General features: G+C 43.6%; 2 protein-coding genes across 4 annotated transcripts in view; both read right to left on the bottom strand.

Annotated features, from left to right (window-relative positions):
- Positions 1–27,636, bottom strand: part of unc13bb (unc-13 homolog Bb (C. elegans)) — a 102,446-nt gene that overhangs the window by 18,417 nt on the left and 56,393 nt on the right. For all 3 annotated transcript variants that reach the window (XM_023983880.1, XM_023983879.1, XM_070441853.1), the window contains exons 11-25: positions 9,868–9,914; positions 9,652–9,730; positions 8,665–8,739; positions 8,318–8,537; positions 7,554–7,781; positions 7,214–7,355; positions 6,656–6,825; positions 4,326–4,441; positions 4,025–4,188; positions 3,024–3,174; positions 2,829–2,897; positions 2,642–2,731; positions 2,303–2,440; positions 1,191–1,321; positions 1,024–1,109 (exon numbers count right to left, since the gene is read on the bottom strand). In XM_023983880.1, coding sequence (XP_023839648.1) covers positions 1,024–1,109; positions 1,191–1,321; positions 2,303–2,440; positions 2,642–2,731; positions 2,829–2,897; positions 3,024–3,174; positions 4,025–4,188; positions 4,326–4,441; positions 6,656–6,825; positions 7,214–7,355; positions 7,554–7,781; positions 8,318–8,537; positions 8,665–8,739; positions 9,652–9,730; positions 9,868–9,914 — 1,906 coding nt within the window. The remainder of the gene's footprint in view (positions 1–1,023; positions 1,110–1,190; positions 1,322–2,302; positions 2,441–2,641; positions 2,732–2,828; positions 2,898–3,023; positions 3,175–4,024; positions 4,189–4,325; positions 4,442–6,655; positions 6,826–7,213; positions 7,356–7,553; positions 7,782–8,317; positions 8,538–8,664; positions 8,740–9,651; positions 9,731–9,867; positions 9,915–27,636) is intronic.
- On the bottom strand, positions 11,560–27,614 carry LOC111961533 (uncharacterized). Its single transcript, XM_023983881.2, has 3 exons — positions 27,307–27,614; positions 12,425–15,007; positions 11,560–12,127 (listed from the first exon to the last, which is right to left on the bottom strand). Exons 2-3 carry the CDS (start codon positions 14,862–14,864, stop codon positions 11,910–11,912), a joined length of 2,658 nt encoding a protein of 885 aa, XP_023839649.1. The 5' UTR covers positions 14,865–15,007; positions 27,307–27,614; the 3' UTR covers positions 11,560–11,909.

Raw genomic sequence — 27,636 nt, forward strand, 5'->3', positions numbered from 1 at the left:
ATTTTTGTTTCATCAGACCAGAGGACATTTCTCCAAAAAGTGCGAGCTTTGTCCCCATGTGCAGTTGCAAACCGTAGTCTGGATTTTTATGGCGGTTTTGGAGCAGTGACTTCTTCCTTGCTGAGCGGCCTGTCGATAAAGGACTCGTTTTACTGTGGATATAGATACTTTTGTACCTGTTTCCGCCAGCATCTTCACAAGGTCCTTTGCTGTTGTTCTGGGATTGATTTTCACTTTTCGCACCAAAGTACATTCATCTCTAGGAGACAGAACGCGTCTCCTTCCTGAGCAGTATGACGGCTGCGTAGTCCCATGGTGTTCATACTTGCGTACTATTGTTTGTACAGATGAATGTGGTACCTTCCGCTTTTGGAAATTGCTCCCAAGGATGAACCAGACTTGTGGAGGTATACCATTTTTTTCTGATGTCTTGGCTGATTTCTTTTGATTTTCCCATGATGTCAAGCAAAGAGGCACAGAGTTTGAAGGTAGGCCTTGAAATACATCTACAGGTACACCTCCAATTGACCCAACTGATGTCAATTAGCCTATCAGAAGCTTCTAAAGTCATAACATAATTTTCTGGAATTTTCCAAGCTGTTTAAAGGCACAGTCAACTTAGTGTATATAAACTTCTGACCCACTGGAATTGTGATACAGTGAATTATAAGTGAAATAATCTGTCTGTAAACAATTGTTGGAAAAATTACTTGTGTCATGCACAAAGTAGATGTCCTAACCGACTTGCCAAAACTATAGTTTGTTAACAAGAATGAGGAGTGGTTGAAAAACAAGTTAATGACTCCAACCTAAGTGTATGTAAACTTCCGACTTCAACTGTATACTCTGGGGCTCATTCTTTCGCCATATAGCCACGATGCACACAAACACACTCAGACAAAAGGCCAGGTGGGCCATTAAGACTGGGAATATGGTATTAGTGGTTGAGGAGCTTGACCCCAAATTGACGCAGATTGGACACGTGTCTGCTCGGCTCCTGATCGGTCATCCGTGGTGACTCACCCTCCATGGCATACTTCATGTCCTGGGAGAACAGCGCCCACATGACCTCAGCACACACCTTCCCCACATTCAGCTCCTGAGGGAATCTGGAGGAGAGATGGTAGAGAGTATCATTACATACTGGAAATTTTACAGGAGTACATAAATTAGTGTGTGTGGATACTAACTGGTTGAGCACGGGTGTGTAGGAGTTCCTGTCCTCCTCTATGATGGAGACTATAAGGGTGATCAGTTTGGGCCAGAAGTCCAGGTTCTTGATGCTGGGGCCCTGCTCCTCCAGGGGAAGATCCTCTTTATGCTGGACCAGAACAAAACCACACTCCCAGTCAGACAAAACACTGAATGTAACACTGCTGGATTAAAGTGATATCCCTTGACATATTCATATGAAAAGGGTGTTGAATCAAAAACACATTTTGACCAACGGGCAAAATGACATGTTAATTGTATAGATACTCCTTTAAGAAAACCAATGATCCAAACCTTATGTCTCTATCATAATCCGTTCAAACGTAAATGGCGTTTTTACCCTTGTAGGATGGTTAAAATTAGGGTGACAAAATGAATGGAGACCACAGGAAAAAAAGTGGTCATAAATCAGGAAAACAGCATCACGTCAGCTAGGGGGGATACTGTGCAAGATTTAAGATTAACTGACACTGTTGAACTCGCCATCTTTCTTCTCGAATCCGGAGGACATAAAACAATAGAGGTAAGATAAATACTGATTTTGAGACATGACATAGTATTTTAATATACGCTGTTCATATTCATGCGAAGTTCCTGTTCTTTTCCCAAAAGACTTCACAAAAACAAGCGGATTTCTGTGAAATGTCAGAGCACTGAGGGTACTACAAGCTTTTTATTTATTTACAAAGCCTTTTGCATTTAATTCAGCTCAATGTCATGCTAATTTTGATATTTGCGACACTCAGTAACAACTTGGAAGACAAAAAGTAAATTCCTCAAAAGTGTCGGCGATAAAGCTGCACCACTCTCAACTGAGCTTGGTGCTTATGGGACGTATTAGGTTATGACATCTGACTTTCTGATATCATGTTAATGGTATGGTAGAGAAAGACCCCACTGAATGATTCAGAACATGAAAAATTATACTTGCCTTGGTAAAATGTATTTTCTAACATAATGAAGTGAAATGTCATCACCAAAGTGCATTTTCAACCACTCTGGGTAGAATATGAATAACCTGCATTAATTCTGTTAGTGTAAATGTGTGTAAATGGCAGTGAGTAGAACTGAGATCAACTGTGTGACTCACTGTGTCCAGCAGCTGGTACTGGCGGCTGTACAGCTCCTGGCAGTTGTTGAAGATGTAGTCGTAGGTGGAGTTGAGGCAGGCCTTAACACAGTCCCTCACCACCTGACTGGCTCTAGGGGGACTCTGCAGTTCCTGGACCTGAACATCAGAGGGAGATGATGAGCGTTAGAGAGAGAGAACTCTTTACACAGCACAATAAAGAGTGATATTATGTCGTGATGATTTACTGTCATAGCACCAGTACTCATTGAGAGTAAGAAAGACTAAACACATCAAAGGCAGGAGTAGAGAAAAGGTTTCTTCACAGAGAGTCTTTGTAGCCTAGCCCTTGGCCTATACCTTCATCCTGAAGAAGGTGATGCTGGTCAGTAGGTCCACAGTGGACTTCAGGTCCTGGAGACGATCCTTACTGCTGGCAGGGAAGTTGTTCTGAGGGAGAATAATTGGGGACCATTCCATGAGAAAAACAGAGATAAAAAGGGGAAGGTGCATATTTAGAGGTCAATGTTAAAACTTCTCAACTTACCCTATATGTGGAGAGGTCAATGCGCAAGGAGTTGTGGAGTTGATCCAAGAGCTTGACAAAGCGCTCTTTCTGTTGGAGGGAAGAGAGAATTAAGGTGAAAATCATCCAGAGAAAAACAACCTGTGGTATATGACAATTACAAGGTAGATGATGTTATTAGGGTTGGGAGAGAAATGGGTATGGGGCCATACGAACCCCGAAGTTGGAGGCGGCGAAGCGGTCAGAGGCGGAGACGTTGGTGGAGGCGGTGGTGTGGGCGTAGAAGGCATTGATGTTGGCCAGCAGGGTGCTCATCACCGCCGGAACGCCAGGACACATGTACTTAGAGGACAGGCAGGCGAAGTGCCTAAACACACCAGGAGAGGGCACTGTCAGGGAGGGCTCAGAGACAGCAGCGCAATGTTGGTTGATTCTACTATTTTCAAGTTGCATTATGTCTCTTGTTCACATACCATAATTATCGCAATGTAATGTTCAGGTCGAAATTCTAAGAACATGTTTATGTAATTATACCCAATTTATAGCACACAGACATCTTTCATTATGGGGCAAAATAATATACAGTAGCAGTGGATTTCAGGGACGTAATAGGATTTACAACACACTGCACAAGAGCAGGCCTATGTTTAGCTAGCTAGCACTCTCTCTGGGGTCAGGTTTTCACCCAATGATCCCTCACTACGTGGAACGGCTGTCTCATTTCTCCCATCAGGCCCCTGCCCCATTCCGTCTGAGGGATGGCCACCCGAGTGTGCTTTGTGTAAATGATGGAGCCGGTTAACAGGCATCTGTACGGAAAATGGCACCTCATGGAGACAGAGCCATTCTCAGACCATTTATAATTGACTTTCCTTCATTTGGGGCCACCAGGAAATGACAACAGCACCAAATGGCTATTTCATATTAGAGAAAAGGGGGAGGAGAGGGGGAGAAGGACAGAGAGTGAGACAGAGAGAGCACAAGAGAGAGATAAGATAAATAACAGATAAGAGACGAGAGAGTGAGAGAACAAGAGGGAGAAGAAAGAGAACGAGAGAAGAGGGAACAAGAGAACAGAACGAGAGAAAGAGAAGAAACAGAACGAGAGAACAAGAGAAAGAGAGAGCAAACAAAAGAGGGAACAAGAGAGCGAACAAGAGAAAGATTGAACAGAGCGAGAGAAAGTTAGAGTATGTCGTCAGGCTCCTCTGACTCACGTCATTGCCTGGTAGATTGACTCGATCCCGTATCGCATGGCAAACTCGTCCACTATCTCCTGGGCCACCTCGTCAAAGTACACCTTCCAGGCATCGTCTCCTTTGGCATCTGGGATCCTCACCACCCCCTGGCCCAGAACGTCCGTTGAGTGGTGGAAGAGGTTCTGGAAGGCAGACAGACAAAACGTCCGTGTGATACAGAGACCCACAAGTAGCTGTATTTCAGAGCTGGTTTAGGACTAGTTTCACTGATGGTGTCTGCAGTAATCTTACGAACAGAGAGATGTACTGAGTGGTGTACCTCGTGTAGACAGGTGTACTGGACGTGATAGGGAGCCACTTTCTCCTCTCCCTTGATCTCCACACTTATGTGGAGACGGATAGCGCCGGACACGGCTGACTTGTCGGTCCTCTTCTCTGTAACAATAGACACACACACAAGTCAGTGAGTCAATTACTATAATCTAGATCTGTCACACTAACCAGGTCTGCTAATCAAATGGCAATTACAGACTATTACTATCAATGGGTCTACAGTGGCGCCGCTACAAGGCCATTCAGTGGGTGCTATACTACTAGCATTACTACAGTTTGTACTGAGAACAAGGGCTCAGGGTTGTATGGATTTGTCCTTGTTCTTCCGGCTGAGGACACTTCAGCTGGTCTTATTCTGGAAGTGGCGTGTTCGGCAGCTCACCCCCGGCTATTTCCCCTGACAGCCACATTATCAGGTCAATTCGTACGTGTCGTCTAAGCGGTCGCGATACGACTGGAGTGTGCTACATATTAATCAAGGAGGAGATCTCCCCTAAGAGGATGAAGGAGATGAAAGAGAGAGAGTGGCTTTGCTTATGATTTCACATCTCTTTTAGTATTGTATCGAACACAGTCAATGAGTAACATCAGCTAAATGTATATTTCACAGTGTAAGGAAAGTGTACAGACGTTTCCCCTTGTCATAGGGCTAACACACTGCGCAACCACTTTAACATTCAAGAAGTGCTGTTCCTTTGAAGGCCTTTTCAGTATCATGGTGGAGTCGTTTTCAAAAAGTCATGATTAAACAGGCAAAGAAAGAGGCCTGCAGCTTCAGAATGGCACAGTTAATCACATACCCATGCACGCAAACAAACACACCACATCAGTAACTCATGGTGCGTCTCATCTGCAGGGATAGGAAGTCCATGACAGACAGTGAGGCATCCCTAAAAAGGTTGACTATCATTAAGAGGAAGAAAAAGGAAAGCCAAGGGCGATAAAACAATTCACTTTTGGAAAGTGTTTAAAGCTAGAAGAACATTGAAGCGCTTGTTTAACACCCCACCCTCCTGAGTCCCTAACCAGCCCATTTCAAAAGGGACAGTGTAAAAGATAGAAAACAGAGAAAGAAAGAAGCCATGTGGACAAAGGAAGACATAAAGGGGCAGTAGAGGAAGCACAAGTGAGAGTTAGCCCAGGGGAAAGCAAAGACCATGGTGGTGACAGCCAATGTTTTCATCCAGGGCAAGTAGGAGCCTTAGGGCCACTACTCGCCTGTGCAATTGGGCAAGAAAAATGGTATTGCTGGCCAAGGGAGACGTGGGTAATGAGGTACAAGCACAACACAGACTGGACTACAGAAGAGGGCTAAGATGTAGAACAGAGCTGGTGACATGAGATGCAGATAGACTAGGGTGCTAACTAACCCACTGTGTTACAGTAAGAGGTCTTGGGTGTTGCGGGAGACAGCACAAGGATTTCACTGCACATTTTATGCCTGCTGTAAACTGTGTATGTAACAAATACATTTTGATTCAATGTTTTTTTTCTTAGACTTTCTACCCATCATTAACTAACCCTGGGACAGACAGTCCATTAAGACAAAGCACTGTGTAGCAACTAACAATCTGTTAGTTGAAAGGGTTGATTTCAGCCCTCCTATAGAGTAAAATAATGATAGAGTATAATTCAAAAAGGAAAAGGAGGGGATTGGCGGATGCAATGAGGAAGCTAACAGAATATGCCTTTGGCATAACTTAGAAGAGTAGATGTATGAGTGACAGGGATTTGAGCAGTACATATCTGGAAAACGGAGGATTCCAGGATAAAAGAAGCATGAACAAAACATACAACCTTCACCCTTTTGATCATCTGAAACAGTTTGATTCTCACACCAACCCCTTCAGATCAGAAGGGAATATTCCCTCAAAGCGGCGGCTGAATAAAAGCACTTCTACGTTGAGACCCGCGTACACACACTAAAAATAGATACTCTTGGACACAATGAGGGAGCACAGGGGCATCTGAGGACTGAGAGGCTGTGAAAGGGAGAGGGCCCTGTACACTGGACACTTTCCAATGGCTCAGAGTTGGCCTGGTATGGACAGTTTCATAGCTTCACTCCAGAGAACACATGAACATTAGATTAACATAGAATCAACAACTCCAAAACAGGCCCTGTGTGAACCCACTACTATTTCTCAGGGCTGCGATGCAGTGGAATGTCCCCCTTTGACACGGTCATTCTTACCATTCTGATCCCTTTGACTTATCTGTACATTCAACTTAACATAATAACGATGGGTCTCGAACACAGGCAGCCACCTTCGTCTCACATAGTCGACATTATACTGCAGGATAGCGAGGACGTACCCAGGTTATACCAGACGTCCATCTCTCCACTGAGCGTGCGGACCTCGATGATGCTCTGACCCAGGAAGTCGTCGGACTCTCTCTTCAGACGCTGCTTCACCCGGGACTTGATGTCATCGTCCTCGTCCCACACACGCACCTTGATGCGGTCCGACGAATTATGACACTCGCTGGGGGAAAAAAATGAGTAAGGTAGTGTCAATGTGAAGATTTCATACCAAGAACAGATATCCATGGTAATTACATTGCGTGGATGCTAATATTGCAGCTCATTCTAAGGTAGAAGAACTAGGTGTGGCCTGATGTAATATAAGGGGAAGAGTTAATTACACGTGTGTGCACCACTACCCTGAATAAATGAGTGTCTCCCATTGTCAAACGGCTCCGGATGGCATGTGATATTTTGGAAGTGGGTTAAACATGACCACATACTTCCTTTGGGTGAGGAAACCTAGACTGCCTGAGGCTTGAAGTCTTGGCCTGCTTACACATTAGAGGAACACGCGCTCTCGCAGGATAATACTACTGACTACATGTGCAGGGCCAAGTCAGACTCACAAGTGGAACTTCTCCTCCCAGACAGGGTTGAGGTTGCCGTAGATGGTTTTGGTCCTCTTCTTGGTCTTGCCCACCTGGACCGTGACATAGGGGTCGCTGGAACCCGTCTTGTCTTTGGCCTGCAGTCCCTGGGCACACAGCACTGCAGACAGACATATGAACAGTGAGACAGGGAAACATCATACCACAGGTGGACAGACAGAATGACACAGAGTCATTCGAAATCAATAAAGAGACATGGACAAAGTCAGATGGGGAGAGAAGACTAGTTAAAATACAATAGAACAGTTCATAGAACGTGACCACTGGTGCAATACCATTACTCCCTGTGTCGGTGTACCTGTGATGGTGATCTTGGCCGACCACTTGGAGGTTCCGTCCAGTACACTCTGTTTGATGGTCTTCATCTGCTGAGCGTGGATCGCCTTGCTGACGACAAAGACATCCCGGATCACGTCAAAGATTTCCGGCTTGTTCCTCTCCCTGATCTTCATGCGGTCCTTCATGGCCATGATGATGTTCTGGGTACGATCCTCAGCCCCATGCTTGGAGCTCTTCTCCGCAGCACCTAGAACATCAGAAACCACCCAATTACAGTACATGGAATAGGAGTCTCTTTTTGGCACCATAATGTGAAGGTTGTGATGTAAATATTTGAATATATCTACCCAGTTGTTAAAAGCTATTTATTTGACCATCCGAGTCATCAGAATGACTGAAAGCAGTTGGATGTATAATTATGTCTTTAGTGCAACATCAATCATAACCAACGGAGCACACCATATAATTCCACTGTACTTTACATATCACTGACAGCTGTATTCTGGGATGGTGAGGAGGTAGGAGTAATTCAACAGGAAAGTTCGAGCCACCAACTCGGTAGACAAAGTCTGGAAATGTGTCAACCCAGCCAATCAGAGAACTGATAAAACACAAATCTATTGCAAAATACATATCCATGTCTCATACACTGTCAATCGTGTGACTGGCTTTTGAACTGGCTTTTGAATGCATCAGATAGCTCAATTTAGCAATACGGCTGTGCTGTCGCAAAAGGATCCTAAACATACTTCCTCTGTCTAGCTTCAGCTGTGCAGTACTTACGCTGCAGGCAGTCAGCATTCAGCAGTTCCTGGCACTTCTCGTGACACTTAACCCCGCACTCGGAGCACCTCATGCCCTGGCGGGCGATGCCCCACAGCAGCCCCTCGCACTCGTAGCAGTAGGTGGGCGTGGTTGCCGTCCACACCTCAAAGTTATGGGGCGTGGTGCAGGAGATGGGGTAGATCAGAGCCTGTAGAGTCTTCTTATAAACGTGGTTCTTCTACAGAGGGGGAGGAGAGAGGATACTGAGATATTACTTTATCCTATGATATTGGTCCTCTCTGGTGAGTTTTGAACAGAGTCTTGATTACTTCAGTAGAGTAATATGCATCCCATGATGTACTCACCAGCTCCTCATCTTTGACGGAGGAGCGCGCGGCCATGGAAGAGGTGATTCCAGCCTTTCTGGCCTGGACCAGTGACTGTGGACGACAGGGGAAAATCTTGTTAGTTGCCATGTTAACATAACTAAACCCAAACAGTGATCACAAAGATTGGTGGAGTATTGTAAGTGTTCTGTGAACCTTTACCCAGTGAGTGTACTACCCAAGTGAGTAGTACAAGGCCCAGAGTTTTAACACCAGACCGGGTGAAGGAAGGAACTAATGTAAGGATTGTTACAACACAGGTCATGTAAGGTGACAATATGGGAGGAACTAAACCATCACTGACCAGTCAAGACACAGGTTTGTGTGTGTGTTACCAATGGAGGATTCAGTTAAAACCCTGGTAGTGATGGTCTGTACATGGCTGAGCATGTAAGGGTGGAGAATAAAACCCAACAGAACAAATCAATCTATCATATGAATGAATTAAGGGGAGAGGTAGAATACGGGGAAGGGAATATTGTTTTAAATGATTATATCAAGTAGGAACACTACAGTGCAGTTGCACGGTGACATTTGGTTACTAAGGTGCAGCATGAAACCCCTGTTGCACATTATTTGCAGAACAGCTACATGGGGTGTACAATCTCTTGTCCTACTTGATATACAGTATAATCATTTTTTTTTCTGACTACAAAAGGAAAGGAGCAATTGTGTTTTTTCCACTTACCATAGCCTGACCAAGGAGAGTGATTGCATTCAAGAGAGTTGTGGGGAATAATTAGAGAGAATGTAACAATGGTTTCAAATGTGCCTCAATGGGTGATAGCTCTGTGATTCCTTATGATGATATCCCATTTTTCAAGCAAATGCTGAAATTATCAATTGAATCCTTAATTATCAAGATGCTTCTCTTGTTCTGGTATTACAGGATAGAAAAACATGTACTGACAGACAGGACAGAAAGTGTGATTTGAAGCATTGAGACGGATGGGAAGCAACACTTACCACGTCGCTGACCAGAGGTATAGGCTTCCTCTTACGAAGGTCTGGCATGCTGTCAATCCCAAACAAACCACTTCCACCGCTGTGGACACGGAACAGAATGATACACTTGTACAGAATACACAGAAACACATGCATCAGCTTTTCCAGCACATTAAAAAGGCATGCGAAATATAAATCAACATTGACAGAAAGGATTTGGGCGTCATCATGATTTACCCTGGTTTGATCCAAGCTTGTCTGGAGTTGGGTCCATCATCTCGTCCCTGCAGGATTTAACACACATTCGTTTTTCAGATTCAGTAATTAGATCACAGTAATATGCTTAATCTTATATGTTAAAAAGGTACACAGAGGTTAGAGAGAATGGAAAGACACAGAGCAGGTTGAGTTTTACCTCTTGGATGGTACATGCAGAACAAAACGCTTTCAGAACAACAGTAATGTCTCGAGACAAGGAGAGGATTACATTTGATCCATACATGGCATCCAATGATTGTTGCCAAACTGAAAAGCCTAAAATAGATCAAATTCAACAACCAAAATGATCATTGTTTATATATACAGTACCAGTCAAAGGTTGACACACCTAGTCATTCAAGGTTTTTTTTTTATTTTTATTTTATCAAGCGCTATGATGAAACTGGATCTCATGAGGACCGCCACAGGAAAGGAAGACAGAGTTACCTCTGCTGCAGAGGATAAATTCATTAGAGTTAACTGCACCTCAGGTTGCTGCCCAAATAAATGCTTCAGAGTTCAAGTAACAGACATCTCAACATCAACTGTTCAGAGGAGAGTGCGTGAATCTGGGCTTTATGGTTGAATTACTGCAAAGAAACCACTACTAAAGGGGACCAATAATAAGAAGCGACTTGCTTGGCCAAGAAACACGGGCAATGGACATTAGACCGGTGGAAATCTGTCCTTTGGTCTGAGGATTCCAAATTTGAGATTTTTGGTTCCAACTGACGTGTCTTTGTGAGACGCAGAGTAAGTGAACGGATAATCTCTGCATGTGTGGTTCCCACCATGAAGCATGAAGGAGGAGGTGCTTTGCTGGTGACACTGTCAGTGATTTATTTAGAATTCAAGGCACACTTAACCAGCATGGCTACCACAGCATTCTGCAGCGATACGCCATCCCATCTGATTTGTGCTTATTGGGACTATCATTTGTTTTTCAACGGGACAATGACCCAACACACCTCTAGGTTGTGTAAGGGCTATTTGACCAAGAAGGAAAGTGATGGAGAGCTGCATCAGATGACATGGCCTCCACAATCACCCGACCTCAACCCAATTGAGACAGTTTGGGATGAGTTGGACCGCAGAGTGAAGGAAAAGCAGCCAACAAGTGCTCAGCGTATGTGAGAACACCTTCAAGACTGTTGGAAAAGCACGTGAAGCTGGTTGAGGGAGTGCCAAGAGTGTGGCTACTTTAAAGAATCTCAAATAGTAAATATATTTTGATATGTTTAACACTTTTTTTGGTTACTACATGATTCCATTTGTGTTATTTCATAGTTTATGTCTTCACTATAATTCTACAATGTAGAAAATAGTAAAAATAAAGAAAAACCCTTGAATGAGTAGGTGTTCTAAAACTTTTGACCGGTATACGTATATATGTGTTTCTCAATAGCAAGAGGGGGGGTTGCATGTCAAATCAGATGTGGGAAGGAGATGAGGAACACAATGAGCAGTTTGCTGTCCCACATCACTACAATGTACAGACGCAGATAAAGCAAGGCACAACTTGTTTTTGTTGCGCAGTTCCAAGTACAACAGGGAGAACATTGGGGGGGGGGGGGGGGGGGGGGGGGGGGGGGGGGGGGGGGGGGGGGGGGGGGGGGGGTTTACAATAACTAAACATGTTTAATCTCTCTTCCTCCGAGGTGAAGTGTTTCATCAGTGCCAGAGCTCCTCTTCCACTCAGATGAATGGGGCTACAGTTCGGTAGCTGGACCCCTCTGGGGCTCTCCTCTCCCAGTACTAGGAGGTTCTGACAGCGTTTGAAACAGTTCTGAGGGAACCAGGCAGGATCGGCTGTTGTATGTAAACACTGAAGACGGTGCCGAGAATATGGCTTCTCAAAAACAACTTCACCACAGTGTTTTCTATTGGTCTGATCCTGCCAAGAACATAATTATTTTACTCTAGTCAGGTTTACAGAAATAATAGGTGCTTTTAATTCGATCAAAACATAATTCTATATCCATTTGAAAATGCATTCATTAGGAGCAAACCTCAAAAATAAATCACAAGCAAAGAGTTAAACACCTCAGTTCAAGGTATGACAAACAAAAAAAAGGGACCATGCTTGGCTCCGTGCATACGATATAAAAACACCCAACGGCAAAGCAACAGTCGCACAAAAACTCAAAATATATCTGTGTAAATGAAAACAACAAAACATAACTGAAAAGGGAGCTCATTTGAAATTCATGAGTAACCTGGTCATCTTCTCTGCAGCCATCTGGAAGGTAGAACATCCATCAAAAAAGACAACATTAGGGTTCATGGATATCAATAGCTAAGAAGATCATAAATAACCAGGTCAACTACACTAGCAATCAATAGTGACAATTTTTTATCCAAGGTGTCAGGATCAATCATATCTTATACTGCTACATTAATAATTATAAATCATGGGCTAAATGTGTAATTTCCATCTAAAGCAGTCAGAGTTTAGGTACACAGGGAATATGAGTGTTAGATTACTTTATTTTTTTGCTGTACTTGCAAATAATGTAGCACACGAAAGGAGATCTACCTGGATTGAACTCCTCCTCAGAGAACGTGGACTGGGATCCTTGGGAAGTTTTGGAAAGTTTACATCTCTGTCTTTTTTCTTTCAGGATGCGCTGCAGATTAGCAAGGCGTTCCTTCTTAGGGCTAACAACATCCTGTTCTATAAACTCATCCTGATCAGCTCCATCGTGGTCTTCTCCTATTGGACTTAACCCTGTTGGACTTAACCCCATCCCCTCTGGGCTGATGTTAAAATCTGCTGAACTCTCCCCAGCCCTTCCTGGAGAACTGTGGTCCGGTGTCAGCTCTGGGTTGGACAGTTCTCCATCAGTCTGATACTCTCCTTGGCTCTCTAAATGCTCCATGGAGTGATACTCGGTAGGGGTGCAGGGGGAGTGAGTCCTTTCATTTGGGGATGCTTGTAGGGAGCAAGGCAGGTTCTCTTGGGCTGGGCTGCAGTCCACATAGATTGAGGCCTCGCTATATTCTTCCAGTGGAGACGCAGAGCGAATGTGATCAGTTGGCATAGTGATCTCTCCCTCCGGGGGTTCAGGGGAGCAGGGTCTAACAGGAGAGGGAGCTGCTTCTGACTCACTGTCATCGTTGCCAGGCTCCGGGCTCGAACCCTCCAGCTTCCTCAGAGCCCCTTTCAGAGCAGACCTAAAGGTGAGCACAGCCTTCCCAATGCTTTTCACATCAAATCCCACATTGAGGAGCTGGGTGTTCTCAGGCTCAGGGCTAGGCAGGTCCCCCGACCCCCACTCCCCTGCATCGTCTCTTGGGACAGACTGTTCAGTCCACTCCCTGTCCAGGCTCTCAACGGATCCCACATCCAGGGAGTCAACGGAGGACGTATAGCGGTCACAGGGGGAGTGCAGCTCCAGGTAGCCATCATCACAGTCTGTGAGCAGCACAGTGGAGCGACTCATGCTCCTGGACGGCCCACAGCTCCCCACATCAGCATAGGTGTCCACTGTGTGGTAGCCGGAGCTCCGAGAGTATGGGCAGTTGGCTGAACAGTCACACACTAGGTGTCCATTGCTGCCCTGCTGCCTGGGGTGCCGCCAGTCCACCACACTGGATGAGTTGGAGGGGGAGTTCTTGTGGATACCGAACAGCAGGGACAGATGCTCTGAGCTGCTGTGGGAGGACTGGCCTGTGGTGCTGCTGGTCTCTCCTGTGGTGTACCTGTCCCAGCCACCTGGCCCTGCACCATGGTCCTCCACCTCCTCCCCACTGTTCTGACAGGAGTAGATGTCTTCTTCGCTCCAGCCGTTCTCCTCGCTCCACCCCCCATCTCCGCTCACACTGTGTTGCATGCCTGCCGAGGCCCAGCCACTCTGCCATAGCCTGGCCTTAACTGAGCGGTACCTGGCGTCCCGGTCCAGAGTGTTGGAGCTGTGGCCTGACGACAGGGAGCTGGTGCTGGGGCAGTCATGGGCATACCCTTGCTCCAGGTAGGAGAGGCTGGCTTGACTGGGCCCTGGTCGTGAAGAGGGCACGTCTGAGCTGTGGTCGGAATTTTCCTGGTCGGCTTGTTCGGGTTGGCAAGGAGCTAACCTTTCTCTCCATGTTTTAGGTGACCCTTGGGGTGGCACCATCATCACTGGGTCTTTGTCCCAAGACCCCTGCCGGCACTCCAGTAAAGGAGTGGTGGCCCTCCTGTGGAAGGCTGTGACATTCTGACTGCCCAGGCTGCCACGTCTGACGCTAAGCCTCTGAGGGGTCTGGGGCCCTGGTGCTGAGGCTCCAGAGGAGTAGAGCTCCCCTATCTCATTCAGCACTGCATCCACACAGCAGGAGACCTCGTCCACTGAGCCTCTCACAGAGGTCAGGTACTGCCGCAGGTCTGCGATCTCCTCCTGAATTTTGTTGATACCTCTCAGCTCTTTCAAGATGTGTTCAACAATGTCACTGGAGCATTTCTCTCCCTCATCCTCTTCACTAGGAGAAGGCCTGTGTGTGTCCTCCACAACCCCGTTCCCATCCTGATATTCAGCGCTGCTGTTCTCTCCAGAGGGAGAGGTGGGTAGGCTAGCGGTGGGGCCGTTGGTACTTACAGTACCGGTGGCGTTGATGAAGCCCTCTCTGTTCAGCACCATATCCCCAGCCACGGGTGGGTTTAGAGTCCCTGTGTGACTTCGGCCATTGGGCAAGGAGGAGTGGAGTCCGGTGAACTCCCTACTGGAGGGGTCTCTCTTCAGGCCGCATATAAATATGTCCTGCTCCACAGGGGGGAGCAGATCCTGGGGCTGGTGGATGGAGGGCTCCCCCGGCCCTGCCGGGCCCTGCAGGAACTTCTGGAACTTCCTCCGCAGGCTCCGGCCCACCTTGGGGCTCTGAGTACTCTTCTTACCCCCCAGCTCCCTCCTCTTGGACCACTTGTGTGGACTCTGAGGTGCCTCTACACCGCTGGATTCATCTGGTCCACTGAGGCCCCTCTCGTGGCCCCTAGAGAACATCCCTGAGGACTGTCTGGGGGCCTGGCTTCCTGGTCTTCGTCCTGAGGGGCCAACCAGCACCCTGGGCCTCAGTTCTTTGTGTGACCACACAACATCCTGATGATGTAGAAGAGACTGATCTGCTCACAGAGCCTTGTCCATGACTGGCAAAGCAGAGAAGACAGAGACATGAGAGAAATAGTACAACTTTGTTTTTCTAAATATTATATACACAATGATTTTTTTTATTTTGCAATGCTTGTTTCCTTACAACATGAACCTTCCCTTATGCATGCGTACAAGCCATTTCATCCTTTACATTTCAGTCATTGGCATACAGTACACAAACCCCTCAGAGAATCAATAAACACATTTATAATTGCACCTTCATTTTGAGACCTTGCCAGTATACACATTTTTCAGTCCAACAGACCAGAAAGAGAGAAAAACACCAAATTCCTGCTGCTATATAATGGTCGCTATATAATGTCTGGTGATATCATAAAAATAAAATAAAAAAATCAATAAGTGGTGCTATAGCCAAGATAAGTAAAATTGCAATGGATGACTGGATGAGTTATTTGAGCAGTCAGTTTCTATATGTTTTGCAAACAACGCACATAACAATTTAGCTAGCTCATGCCAATGCACTCCTATTTACACTGCCGGCAGAATCATACAAAACACACACAGACAAAATACAGACACTCAGGCATGGGAGAGTGGGAGTAGAGGGCATTCATCTCTGCAACGCCAGAGAGATAGATTATGGTGGAGCGTGGAATTGTGATAAAAACCCCACATTGATATTGGGGGTCATTGTGAGTCAAACCAATGCTCTGTACATCAGTGAGTTGGCCACTTACCCCCTCTCTTCAGTCACGGAGAAGGAAGGAGCAGGGAAATGATCGGACACCGTACAGCTGCTATAAACTCTATAATTAGGACATGATCAGAAGACAGCCTGGTAATTAGTTGACGGCTCAATTCTCTCCTCTGAGTCACGGTATTTTTTGTGCACACACCAGCTGCAGTAGAGATACACTATATATACAATAGTATGTGGACATCCCTTCAGATTAGTGGATTCAGCTATTTCAGCCACACCCGTTGCTGACGGGTGTATAAAATCAAGCACAGCCATGCAATCTCCAAATACAAACATTGCCAGTAGAATGGCCTTACTGAAGAGCTCAGTGACGTTCAACGTGGCACCGTCATAGGACGCCAACTTTCCAACAAGTCAGTTCTTCACATTCCTGCCCTGCTAGAGCTGCTCCGGTCAACTGTAAGTGCTGTTCTTGTGAAGGGGAAATGTCTAGGAGCAACAACGGCTCAGCCGCAAAGTGGTAGGCCACACAAGCTCACAGAATGGGACCGCTGAGGGCTGAAGCGCTTAACTCGTAAAAATCGTCTGTCCTCGGATGCAACACTCACTAGAGTTCCAAACTGCTTCTGGAAGCAACGTCAGCACTAGAACTGTTAGTCCGTAGCTTCATGAACTGGGTTTCCATGGCCGAGCAGCCGCACACAAGCCTAAGATCACCATGCGCAATGTCAAGCGCCATTGGACTCGAACAGTGGAAACACGTTCTCTGGAGTGATGACTCAAGCTTCACCATATGGCAGTCAGACGGACGAATCTGGGTTTGGCGGCTGCCAGGAGAACGCTACCTGCCCGATGCATAGTGCCAACTGTAAAGTTTGGTGGAGGAGGAATAATGGTCTGGGGCTGTTACTAATACAATTGCTCAGAGAAATATATTTTGTTTAAAGGTGCAAAATAAAGAAATCGAACTGCCATTTCCTTGTTGCTAAAATATCAGTTTGTGACAAAACAAGCAATGGATAGTGTAGATAATCATTGTACCATCTAAACCGCTGTGAAATACAGTATCTTGTCATTAAATCCCAAAAATTGTATTTTCTGCAGTTTGAAGCTGGTGTACAAAACCGAAGGCAAAAGACGCAAAAAACGAAACTTAAAACCTGGGAAGCATAGAAATAGAGCACATAGAACAGATTCTTAGAGGGTGCCAATAATTATGAACCTGCATGTAGATGGAAATCCACAAATGTACTCTATTGTGAGGCAATAAGTAAATACGCACTTACGCAACAGCCAACTAACATTTAAGGATTCATTGCTTGTTCATCTACCCCTCATCCCCACTGATCCTGGTTGTTTGAAGCAGCTCAGACAGTGTGACAGCCAAACCCTATCCACTCACTGTGTGCCATTATGCTGTTAAGAACCAACCCGCTGAGGGGAATCAGTGCTGCACAATTTCCCTCCCCGTGCTGCTGTCTCTGACTGAATGACAGACAGAATGGTCAGTTTAACCACCATCATTCTGTGTGGTTCTGTGGCCATTTGCCCAGACCAAGAAGTCTGTGTCAGACAGAGCACAGGGTTGTTGGCGTAACTTTCTTTCCCGTCAGCTTTTGAGCTAGTTTATCATCTACATCTAACTGGACTGGAGTTTGATGCATATACTGTAGCTAGAGCACATACCAAACATATCTATGAAAATGACCAATAAGATAAAACGTACACCGAGTATACTAAACATTAAGGACCCCTTCCCAATATTGAGTTGCACATAAAAACGACATTGTCTTATGCATATAATAGGCCTACAAGAAGTGGAGACAAATACACTATGAAATCCATCTAACCGAGGACGAAATTGTCAGAAATCTTTTTTTCAAGTGGCACTGACCCAAAAATGATAAGACAGAATATGCACACCCTTCCGACAGCAGCCAATGATCCTCTGTGGCCAAATTATGCTTTCTGGTGTAGTAGCCCATTATTTATGATTTAATTGATTTCTGTATTGACAGGAGTAGGCTAGGCTCTCTCATTTTGACAATTTAATTCAATGTACCTTATGGACGTGCCTCCTATGCCTAGTACTATATTAGACGCAAGTTCATTGATAGGGGAGTAATTCTCTGTCTGGTGTTAAGGCGGAGAAACTAAGAGTATGTACAAATATAGGAGGAGACAGTGGCGAACCGTGGGTATTGGTCCTCGGCCTTCAGTGGTGAAAAAAAAAACCTTCCAACATGTTGTACCAAACGCCCAAATCAAGAAAAAGAACATGAAAATAGTATCAGGTCCTCAGATCCTGAAAAGGTTCTACAGCTGCGCCATCGAGAGCATCCTGACTGGTTGCATCACTGCCTGGTATGGCAACTGCTTCTACCCCCAAGCCATAAGACTCCTGAACACCTAATCAAATGGCTACCCAGACTATTTGCATTGCCTGCCCCCCCACTCTTTTACACTGCTGCTACTCTGATGTTATCTATGCATAGTCACTTTAATAACTCCTACATATTACCTGTGCCCGCGCACATTGACTCTGTACCGCTACCCCCCTGTATATAGTCTCGCTATAGTTCTTTATTTTACTGCTGCTCTTTATTTAACTTTACTTATATTTCTTATACTTATCTGTATTTTTTAAAACGGCATGGTTGGTTAAACCAAGTTAAACCAAATAAACAGCTGGATTCACAAGGAGGGTGTACTACTAAAGCAGGATCAAGGAGTTAGTCAGATAACTTTGATAAACAACCAGAAAGCTGAACTTAGATATGTGTTTTTGGTTGTAAAGTTAAGTAGACCATGTCCATTTCAAGTTATTTCAGAATTGAGGCAGGCCAACTCCTTACTCATCCCAGGTCCCGCCTTCTCCCGTTGTGCCGTTTACAAACAAACACATGACTGGCGCAACTGTTCTGGCGAGCTACGGTAAGCTTCATAATGTAAAATAATGTGACAGGTGAAATGAAGAACGCGATCTGCTTCATCGCCTAATGTATTGCACAAGTTGACTTCAGGTATTTAAGTAGCTACAAATATTCAATTTTCAAAAAAAAAACTTCAAAGAAATACTTTCAACGGTATTTTTTGAAAAACCATCCTGTGGCTATTTCCAAATACCCCGGTATACAGTATACCGCCCATGCCTAACAGCGACTGTAATATGCAGAGCACTCCATGTAGGAGACCGCACTTTTTGTAAAACAAATAGGGCCGATAGAGACAGCAGTCACACACAGCATGATGCTAAAGGATAAGCAGCCCATTCACTCTGACATAATAAGCCAATAGGTCCCATTCATAAGAATACAAAAACACATGCCATTAGGCTAAGCATTTCCCAACCAAAATGTACAAATATACTTCCCAGGGCAAAAAATTCTCACGTTTAGCACACAAAGTAACTGGCGGGCTAAAGTTTAAATGCAGCAATGTTTCACACACATAAGTTACTTTCAAAGAGATAGCTAACAGCAAGTGAGTGCAATAAAAAAAAAAAAAAAAACACTTCCACGCACCAGACGATGAAACTTAACTTCCTGTTCAAAGTTAATCTTGAAAAGGGCGAAGCTATTAGCACCATCCTCTTCGATAACACCTGCTGCAGTCGCTGCACACTAGCCTAGAACAGGGGACTTCAACCTTTTCTTGCCATGGGACCCCTCCTAGACAAACCGGTGACCCAGAGACACCCATCATGCGTTAGCAAAAACAAAACAAATTCACGTCTCTTCGTCTCATCAAGTGAATGACAATGGCAAGGAGAAGTATTCAACATTTTAAAATGAATTGATTTGGTAGATAATTTCATTATTTTGACCCCCCCCACATTATAGTTGGAAGAGGAAGTGTAAACTTTAACATAGTCTATTAGCTACAAAAGGTAACTCCCAACACATTTTCACCATGTGTTGGCAAAAATGTAAGTCCAAGTCAAGAAAGTTTACCTGCAGCACTTGCCACACTGCTAACCTATTTGCAGGGTGCTTTTTCAAAGCCTATTGTATGTCAGATACTCCAGTAAATACAATTGGCTCCAATGAGTGTAATTTGCTCAATATTAGGAGTTGATAGTCATCATTAGAAAGAAGACACTCATTTGTTTATTCTGTTGTTGCTAGCGATCATAAAAATCCTCAGCAGTACCTAGGGGTTCGCGGACCCCAGGTGAATACCCCTGGCCTACAACAAAAGCTAGCTAGCGAGATCGCGGGAAACCTGTTTCCATACGTTTCTGCAAAAACTGTCCCACTTATTACAAGTCAAAATGTTATTGGTTGATTCCACTGTCACTTCAAAATTCTGCCCTAATACCACAGACCTAACAATGAGACAGATATTTCACCGGATGTATAAATGTTAAGCATCCACTTGGAGTTTCAACTTTCTACCAAATATGGAAGAGCAGGTGTTCCCTAATGGAAATATGCAAATGCTTGCTAGAACGCGCCAATAGGATCTCGCTAGCTCGTGCTTGGCTCTTCCCACCTCCTTGCTTGTTCTGTCCACTATGATTCATTTGTTCCAAATTGAAAACGACAGGTGTATCTTGGTTTAGTTATAAAAAAAAATCTTTGCTAATACAGTTCAATGGCAGATGCCTTCTATCTAGCTTCTGAGAGCAAATTACTGACTTGGCTAGGATTTATCTCCCAAAAGACCAAAGAAAATTCAGATTGAATCTTTATCCCTTCAGTATTAACCCTATCTCTTCAGTGTTAACCCTTTCCATTCCAACACAAACTGAAGCGATTAAATCAGAATATCACTGAAAAGAAAAATACTATTTCAATGATATTCAAATTCTATTGAAATGAAAAATACATCTGTATTTCAAAACTACAAATAATTTCATAAATCCTTAGGCCTTCTCTAAAGGCATAAAACTTACAAAAATGAATTTGTTGCTGCAAACTTCCAGCAAGTTTGTGGCAAATATGCTGCAAACGAAATAGTTTTTTCTGGCAGACACTTCTCTCAAGATTCTATTTGCATCTGTGGCAAACCTGTGGTAGGAACATTTATTTCCACTAGTGGCAAACAGTTTACCAGCAGCATTTATGGTAAACACATGAGTTCCAAGACCAGTAAGCGTTACTGACCAATCAAGGGGATTAGAAACATCTGTTGGAAATTAGAAACCAATCCATCGAGCTAGCTACGGTACCTGCCAAAGTTGTCCGGTGAGTGTAACTTATTATTAAACTTTCTAACATTTTATTAGCTAAATGGTGCCTAGTTAGCAATGTCATGTTTTATGGGATAGAGTGAAACACATTTTTGTGATACCAGTTTTAAAATCGGCCAGCGCCACTGACTGACTGGCTGGCTAGCACTTAAATAGTTAACTATCATATTTTTGCACAATTCATGTGATTAGGTAGCTAGATAACTAATGATTTGCCTAAACACATTTTTAGGTGAATAAGTTGCAGTCTTTTAATACCAACATGCATGTCAATATGCTAGTGTCACGGTTCAGTAGCATGTTAGCTAGCGACTCAACTATAGCCTAAAGTTAAAGAACATATGCCTTACACGCAGTGAGTATTCTGTAAACGCCACCCTTTTTTATATACAAGGGAAGGTCCTCAGGACACACAGGACTGTGGACACACCAAGCGACACACCAGGCTTGAGCAGTAGCCGGGTCTTGCCAGGTATATGTTGAAAGATTTGTGTATTATGAAAACTGATTGTTAAAAGGAATATTATTATTTATTGAATACTTTGTGCTCACAACATAGTCAAATATGAGAGCGCAGCCCAGACGACCAAGTGGTTGAACAACATCTGGCCAGCAAACCAGGTTGCAGAGTACATGAAGGAGACCATGATCCGGAGGGCTCAGTGGACCAGACAGAATGGGGCCAAGACAGTTGAGATAGTCAGAGAGTATCCACATCTGCTGGATACTCCAGGCCATGGTGGATTACATCTTTTACAAAAACAGACTTGACTTTTATTCTGTTTGCTGTGATTAACTAGCCTGGCTGACAACCCACGTGACTCACAGCGCAGGGAGAGCTGTGACCACACTGGTCTGGAAAGGAGGCTGTTTGTTAATGCAATATGTTCTAATAAATTTCGCAACAGGGTTTGAGTTCTCTCAGGTGTTTATTTTTCCCTCGGGGTTGAGACCTCTCATTGTTTGGATCTGAAAATCCAACCATTGTAATAGAAGTGGGCAGTACTCAGGGGCTGTGTGTGGCTGTTTGAGTGAGAAAGACAGAGGAGAGCTAACCAGGAAAAGCACAGCCCCCTTCATTATCGACGCATTGTGCCGACAACATCAAAGAGCCATTCCAGACCCTGAAGTCAGGAGGACTTCAAGAGTTAGGTGTTAGCCAGACTAACGATCAACTGCAATGGAAAAGTAATTGTTTGTCTGGCTACAACATAAAGCAATTTGAAGTCATATGGGGCGGTAATAAAATATTACAAAAAAAGTTAGTCTGCTTTACAACAGATTGTTCGGGACTACTACATTTCAAACCCGGACTGTTCATGGAAATGGACTGGTACTGAATTGCAGTCTTCAAGGACCAAAAAAAACTTTGCTTTGCCAGCCCAGAGAGAAACAGACCTAAAAACGTATCTTGGCAGTGCAGGTATAGTTTGAAATAACCCTGCTGGTGGTACCTCATTTATTTTTAGCCTGAAACTATCAAGTTATTCACTAAACAGTCTTTTCTCCAGATACACAAGGTGACATCGCTTTAAGACTTCTGACAGTGGTCCTCCCAACACCAGTATACAAATTAGGCAGGAAGACATTCCGACCCAGCTTCAATGAGACCAGAAAACCCTTCATTGACTTTCAGCCTGTTAGTTTAAATATTAGATACGCATAGGGAGATTGATGGGAAACTTAGATGGCCTTTTGTAAACCTTGAATGAAAAGGAACAGCATTCCAGAATCTGTTACGCATTACTGCACACTCAAAGACATTGGGTAGATTTCCATCCAATTTGCGACAGATTTAAATGCAAATATTTAAAAAATCTGCATAAAACAATATACGCATTTTCCCACCGGCGATGTTTCCAGCAAACTGACTTTGAGGATAAAAGGCTGTGCGTGAAGTGCACATAAAAATAACTTTTGCTGTTAAATTCCCATGTACCTAATAAAAAAAAAAAAGTTAGATGGTTTTACATTGCATTTTGAACTCTACTGATAGTTGTGTCACAAACGGTTTAATTATATATCAAATGTGCCCACTCTGGCACATGCGTTCTAGCCCAGTGTTTGCCAACCCTGGTCCTCGAGTACAGTTCCGTTTTAGCCCTTGACAAACACACCTCAATTCAACTCACTCAGGCCATGATGATTTGTTGACAAGTTGAATCAGGTGTGCTTTTCCAGGGTTACGTAAATATGACGGTTATTATAGCAATATTTGTGCGTAAAGGAGTTTCCGACGCCATTTCTCACATAATACATTTGGGTTACTCTGGGTTAAAGAGACATCCCACTACGTCAAACAAATTAATTGTCTGTAGGCATTTAATCTTTCTATCAGCCCGGTCATGACTTTTCATGCGTCAGGTAATTCAGCCGCATGAAAATGGTTGGCTGGAAACATGTTTAGTGTTGTGTAAATGAAACTATAAGCCCCAGCCAAAAATTAATAGAAGACGTAGGCATCAAACAGGGATTGGGTGTTGATTGATGTAAATTGCTATAAAATACACAAAATAAATTGTGTGTGATGGCATTGTCAGTGTGCCTGACAAGTCCTCAAATTCTAAAATCAAATTATTTCTCTAACAAGTTGGGACCAACATGGTTGAGTACCTGCACCAGACAGAGGTGACCAGACCCATTTGTGTTGACTCTTGGGGACTGCTCACAGGTGTTTACGGTCATTAATGGACCGGCATTGGAGCAAGGTACACACTGCTTTGAGCACTGGATGTGTGCTTCAAGTCCTATGATGTGTTTGATATCAATTTTCCCACTGTGCCCCAGCATGGGAATTCCTACAGACCACGGTGTATCAGCTGCCAGGAACAGAATCCCCCGCAGTAAGACTGTTGCTAGCATGTCTTTTTCCACTGAACAATAGTGGATAAGTATCTGCTCTTGTATGTAGAGTGAGAAGTGACAGGAGGAAGCACAGCCCTCCTGCTGATATGTTCCTATGAATTAATAAATCAATAGACGGATGAGTCATGAGTGTCTCATTCCAATGCTAATATGCTCTTAAGCCACTATTTATATCTCTGTTAAAATTACTTTTGGTTTGTTTTTTAATGCATTTTGCCTACAGTATGGTATCTGGCTTGTTAGCCTTTGGTTCAACTACTGAAGCGCGTTGTGTTACGCTTTCATTCTATCACAATTTATTCTTAAAAACAAAATGTTCCATTTTGGGGATTGTGAAAAGTGCTTTATGAATAAAACACATTTAAGTAATGAGTTATTAGTCCATGTCCTTAGTAGAGTGACCTTCAAATGTAACATTTTAAAACATGTTCTCTGTGTAACAATGTTAAAACTCGACCCAAATGTAGACCGTAATTGTATGGCATAACAGCAGTGTGTGTGTGTTGTCACCTAAGATAGCCAAAGTGTGTCAGTGAATGTGAATATCTATTGATTTGCTTTTAGGCAGATCTGTGTTAACACCACTTAAGACTGTCACACACACACGTTTTCTTTTTCTCAGATTGCAGTCCGAGTGTGCATATCAATTCTAATAATCAATCCTATCTTATGAAATCTTATCTTGTGAAAAACATATTTAGACAATAGGGCTTTGTTTCAATAGGTTTTAAAAATGTATCATATATGCCTACAGATTCTCTGACGTGATGTACAGTACCAGTCAAAAGTTTGTACACCTACTGTACACATTCAAGGTTTTTTCTTTATTTTTTACTATTTTCTACATTGTAGAATAATAGTGAAGACATCAAAACTATTAAATAACACATATGGAATAATGTAGTAACCAAAAAAAGTGTTAAACAAATCAAAATATATTTTATAATTGTGATTCTGCAAAGTGGCCACCCTTTGCCTTTTTGGCAGTTTTGCACACACTTGGCATTCTCTCAACCAGCTTCATGAGGTAGTTACCTGAAATGCATTTAAAATTAACAGGTGTGCCTTGTTAAAAGTTAATTTGTGGAGATTCTTTCCTTCTTTATGCATTTGAGCCAATCAGTTGTGTTGTGACAAGGTAGCGGGATATACAGAAGATAGCCGTATTTGGTAAAAGACCAAGTCCATATTATGGCAAGAACAGCTCAAATTTGCAAAGAGAAACGACAGTCCATCATTACTTTAAGAGAATAGGTCAGTCAATCCAGAAAATGTCCTTGAAGAAAAAAAGTTTCTTCAAGTTTAGTCACAAAAAACATCACATGAAACTGGATCTCATGAGGACCGCCAAAGGAAAGGAAGACGCAGTTACCTCTGTTGCAGAGGACAAGTTCATTAGAGTTAACTGCACATCAGATTGCAGCCCAAATAAATGCTTCACAGAGTTCAAGTAAGACATCTAAATATCAACTCTTCAGAAGCGTGAATCAGGCCTTCATGGTCAAATTGCTGCAAAGAAACCACTATTAAAGGACACCAATATGAAGAGACTTGCTTGGGCCAAGAAACACGAGCAATTGACATTAGACCGTTGGAAATCCATCCTTTGGTCTGATGCGAATTTTTGGTTCCAACAGCCGTGTCTTTGTGATACGGAGAGTAGTTGAACATATGATCTGTGCATGTGGGGTTCCCACCGTGAAGCATGGAGGAGGAGGAGGTGTGATGGTGCTTTTCTGGTGACATTCTGCAGCAATACGCCATCCCATCTGGTTTGTTTTCAACAGGACAACGACCCAACACACCTCCAGGCTGTGTAAGGGCTATTTGACCAAGGAGAGTGATGGAGTACTGCATCAGATGACCTGGCCTCCACAACCACCTGACCTCACCCCAAATGAGATGGTTTGGGATGAGTTGGACTGCAGAGTGAAGGAAAAGCAGCCAACAAGTGCTTAGCATATGTGGGAACTCCTTCAAGACTGTTGGAAAAGCATCCCTCATGAAGCTGGTTGAGAGAAAGCCAAGAGTGTGCAAAGCTGTCATCAAGGCAAAGGGTGGCTATTTGAAGAATCTCAAATATAAAATATATTTTGATTTGAACACTGTTTTGGTGACTACATGATTCCATTTGTGTTATTTCATAGTTGATGTCTTCACTATTATTCTACAATGTTGAAAATAGTAAAAATAAAGAAAAATCCTGGATTGAGTAGGTGTCCAAACTTTTGACTGGTACTGTACATTTAGTATGTTTTTTTTTCTTCTCTTAAGTAAGTTCATTTAAAGTTATGTGATTTGGTTTATGTCGATACATTTCAATGTTGTTTAACAGAGTAACCAAAAACCGGATCTAAATTTGCATATTCATACAGAGTTTGCAGCAAACAGAAAGTTTGCCACAAGTTTCCTAGAATTGTTTGCCAGACGTTCACAAGTTGCCGCAAATTTACCACAACAGTTGGTTGCGAAACTAATTTGCATGTGAAAATATGAGCTTGCTGCAAATTTGCAGCCAATTGGCCAAAAGTTTGCCACAACTGTTTGCCAGATGCCTGTTTTTTTTGTTGGTCAGGGCTCAAAGGTCCCCACTGGGAGTAGATGTTAAGTGCATCTCCAGCCTGTGGATAGTATGCATAGGACTCTACGCTGGTGGGAAACTTCATTAACCCTCACCGATACCAGAGGTTTTCCCTCTGTCCAACACCACTCAAGTACTGGAGGTGTGCATTAGCATGATAAGAGCACAGTTGGCAGGAAGGCATAATCATGCATAGCAATAAGAACAGCTAGCCGGCCAGAACCATTTGGCTATTAGTGATGTATATACATTTATAACAGCTGTCCACGACTGTCAGGAATTAGATATCCACATCCATTAACTTTCCATTTAAATGACCCGTTTTAGCCATTTCATATCATACTCCATTAACTATGACAATCAGAAAATAAATAGGGACAAGATTAACAGAAACGTTGAGGTAAAATACACATTGATTATCTAAATGTGATTTAGACACAAATTACTTTCAGCAGCAGCTCCTGAAAACCATTACTGGCCCATTTAACCTAGCCAGCCAGTGGCCCATATAGTCTGAATGGCCAGTGGCTCAGCCTCCACAGTAAGCTGTCCAGACTACAGAGAGGGGGAGGCAGCTGGTAGGAGCCTGTCTGGGTAATTCTGACAGAGTCAATGAAGTGCCCAAGAGCAATGTCTTTTCTCTCTTTCCTTCATGGTCTGCGGCCTGGAAAAAAAGTCTGGTTTCCTTTGTTCGTTTAACTGATCGATTGGCCACTCTTTTTCTTATTCAGGAAACAGGAGCAAAGTTGTCCTTTCATATTTGTAAAAACAATATTTAACTAATTCAATATTATACTTTGTTATGAAAAGCAAATATTATATTAGTAGTACATTTCACGAATAAAAGTCAGGAGCAAACATTCTCTTTATGTAGTGCAATACTGAATGCAAACTTTATGCAAGAACACAATTTCTACAGATGCATATCATTCAATAAACCTTACCCCATGTGGAAAACTGCTCAATAGTTGACAAGCGCAAAATCGTAACTCACCATGGATTTCTTTCGTTAAATATCTCCAGGTACTGTACATTTAATTCCATGCTCTACATACAAAGCACATACGGCTGGTCGTCTTCCCCCAGATTGACAGACGCAGGGGAAGTGTTGACTCTCTCTCATTCCAGATGTACAAACACAGGAAGGGCAGGAGTGAGGAGTGTAGGCTCACATGACAGTTCATTCCCAGTTAAGTATCCCTCCCACCCCTCTCCCACTCTTTCGTGCGTTCACTTTCTCTTGTTCCCTCTCTCTCTTGTTCGCTCTGTCCTCTGGCGACATATTCCAGCACAAAGCTAATCTGAAACTGTGAAAATGCCAGCT

The sequence above is a fragment of the Salvelinus sp. IW2-2015 genome, linkage group LG4q.1:29, assembly GCF_002910315.2.
Source record: "Salvelinus sp. IW2-2015 linkage group LG4q.1:29, ASM291031v2, whole genome shotgun sequence".
Lineage (NCBI taxonomy): Eukaryota > Metazoa > Chordata > Actinopteri > Salmoniformes > Salmonidae > Salvelinus > Salvelinus sp. IW2-2015.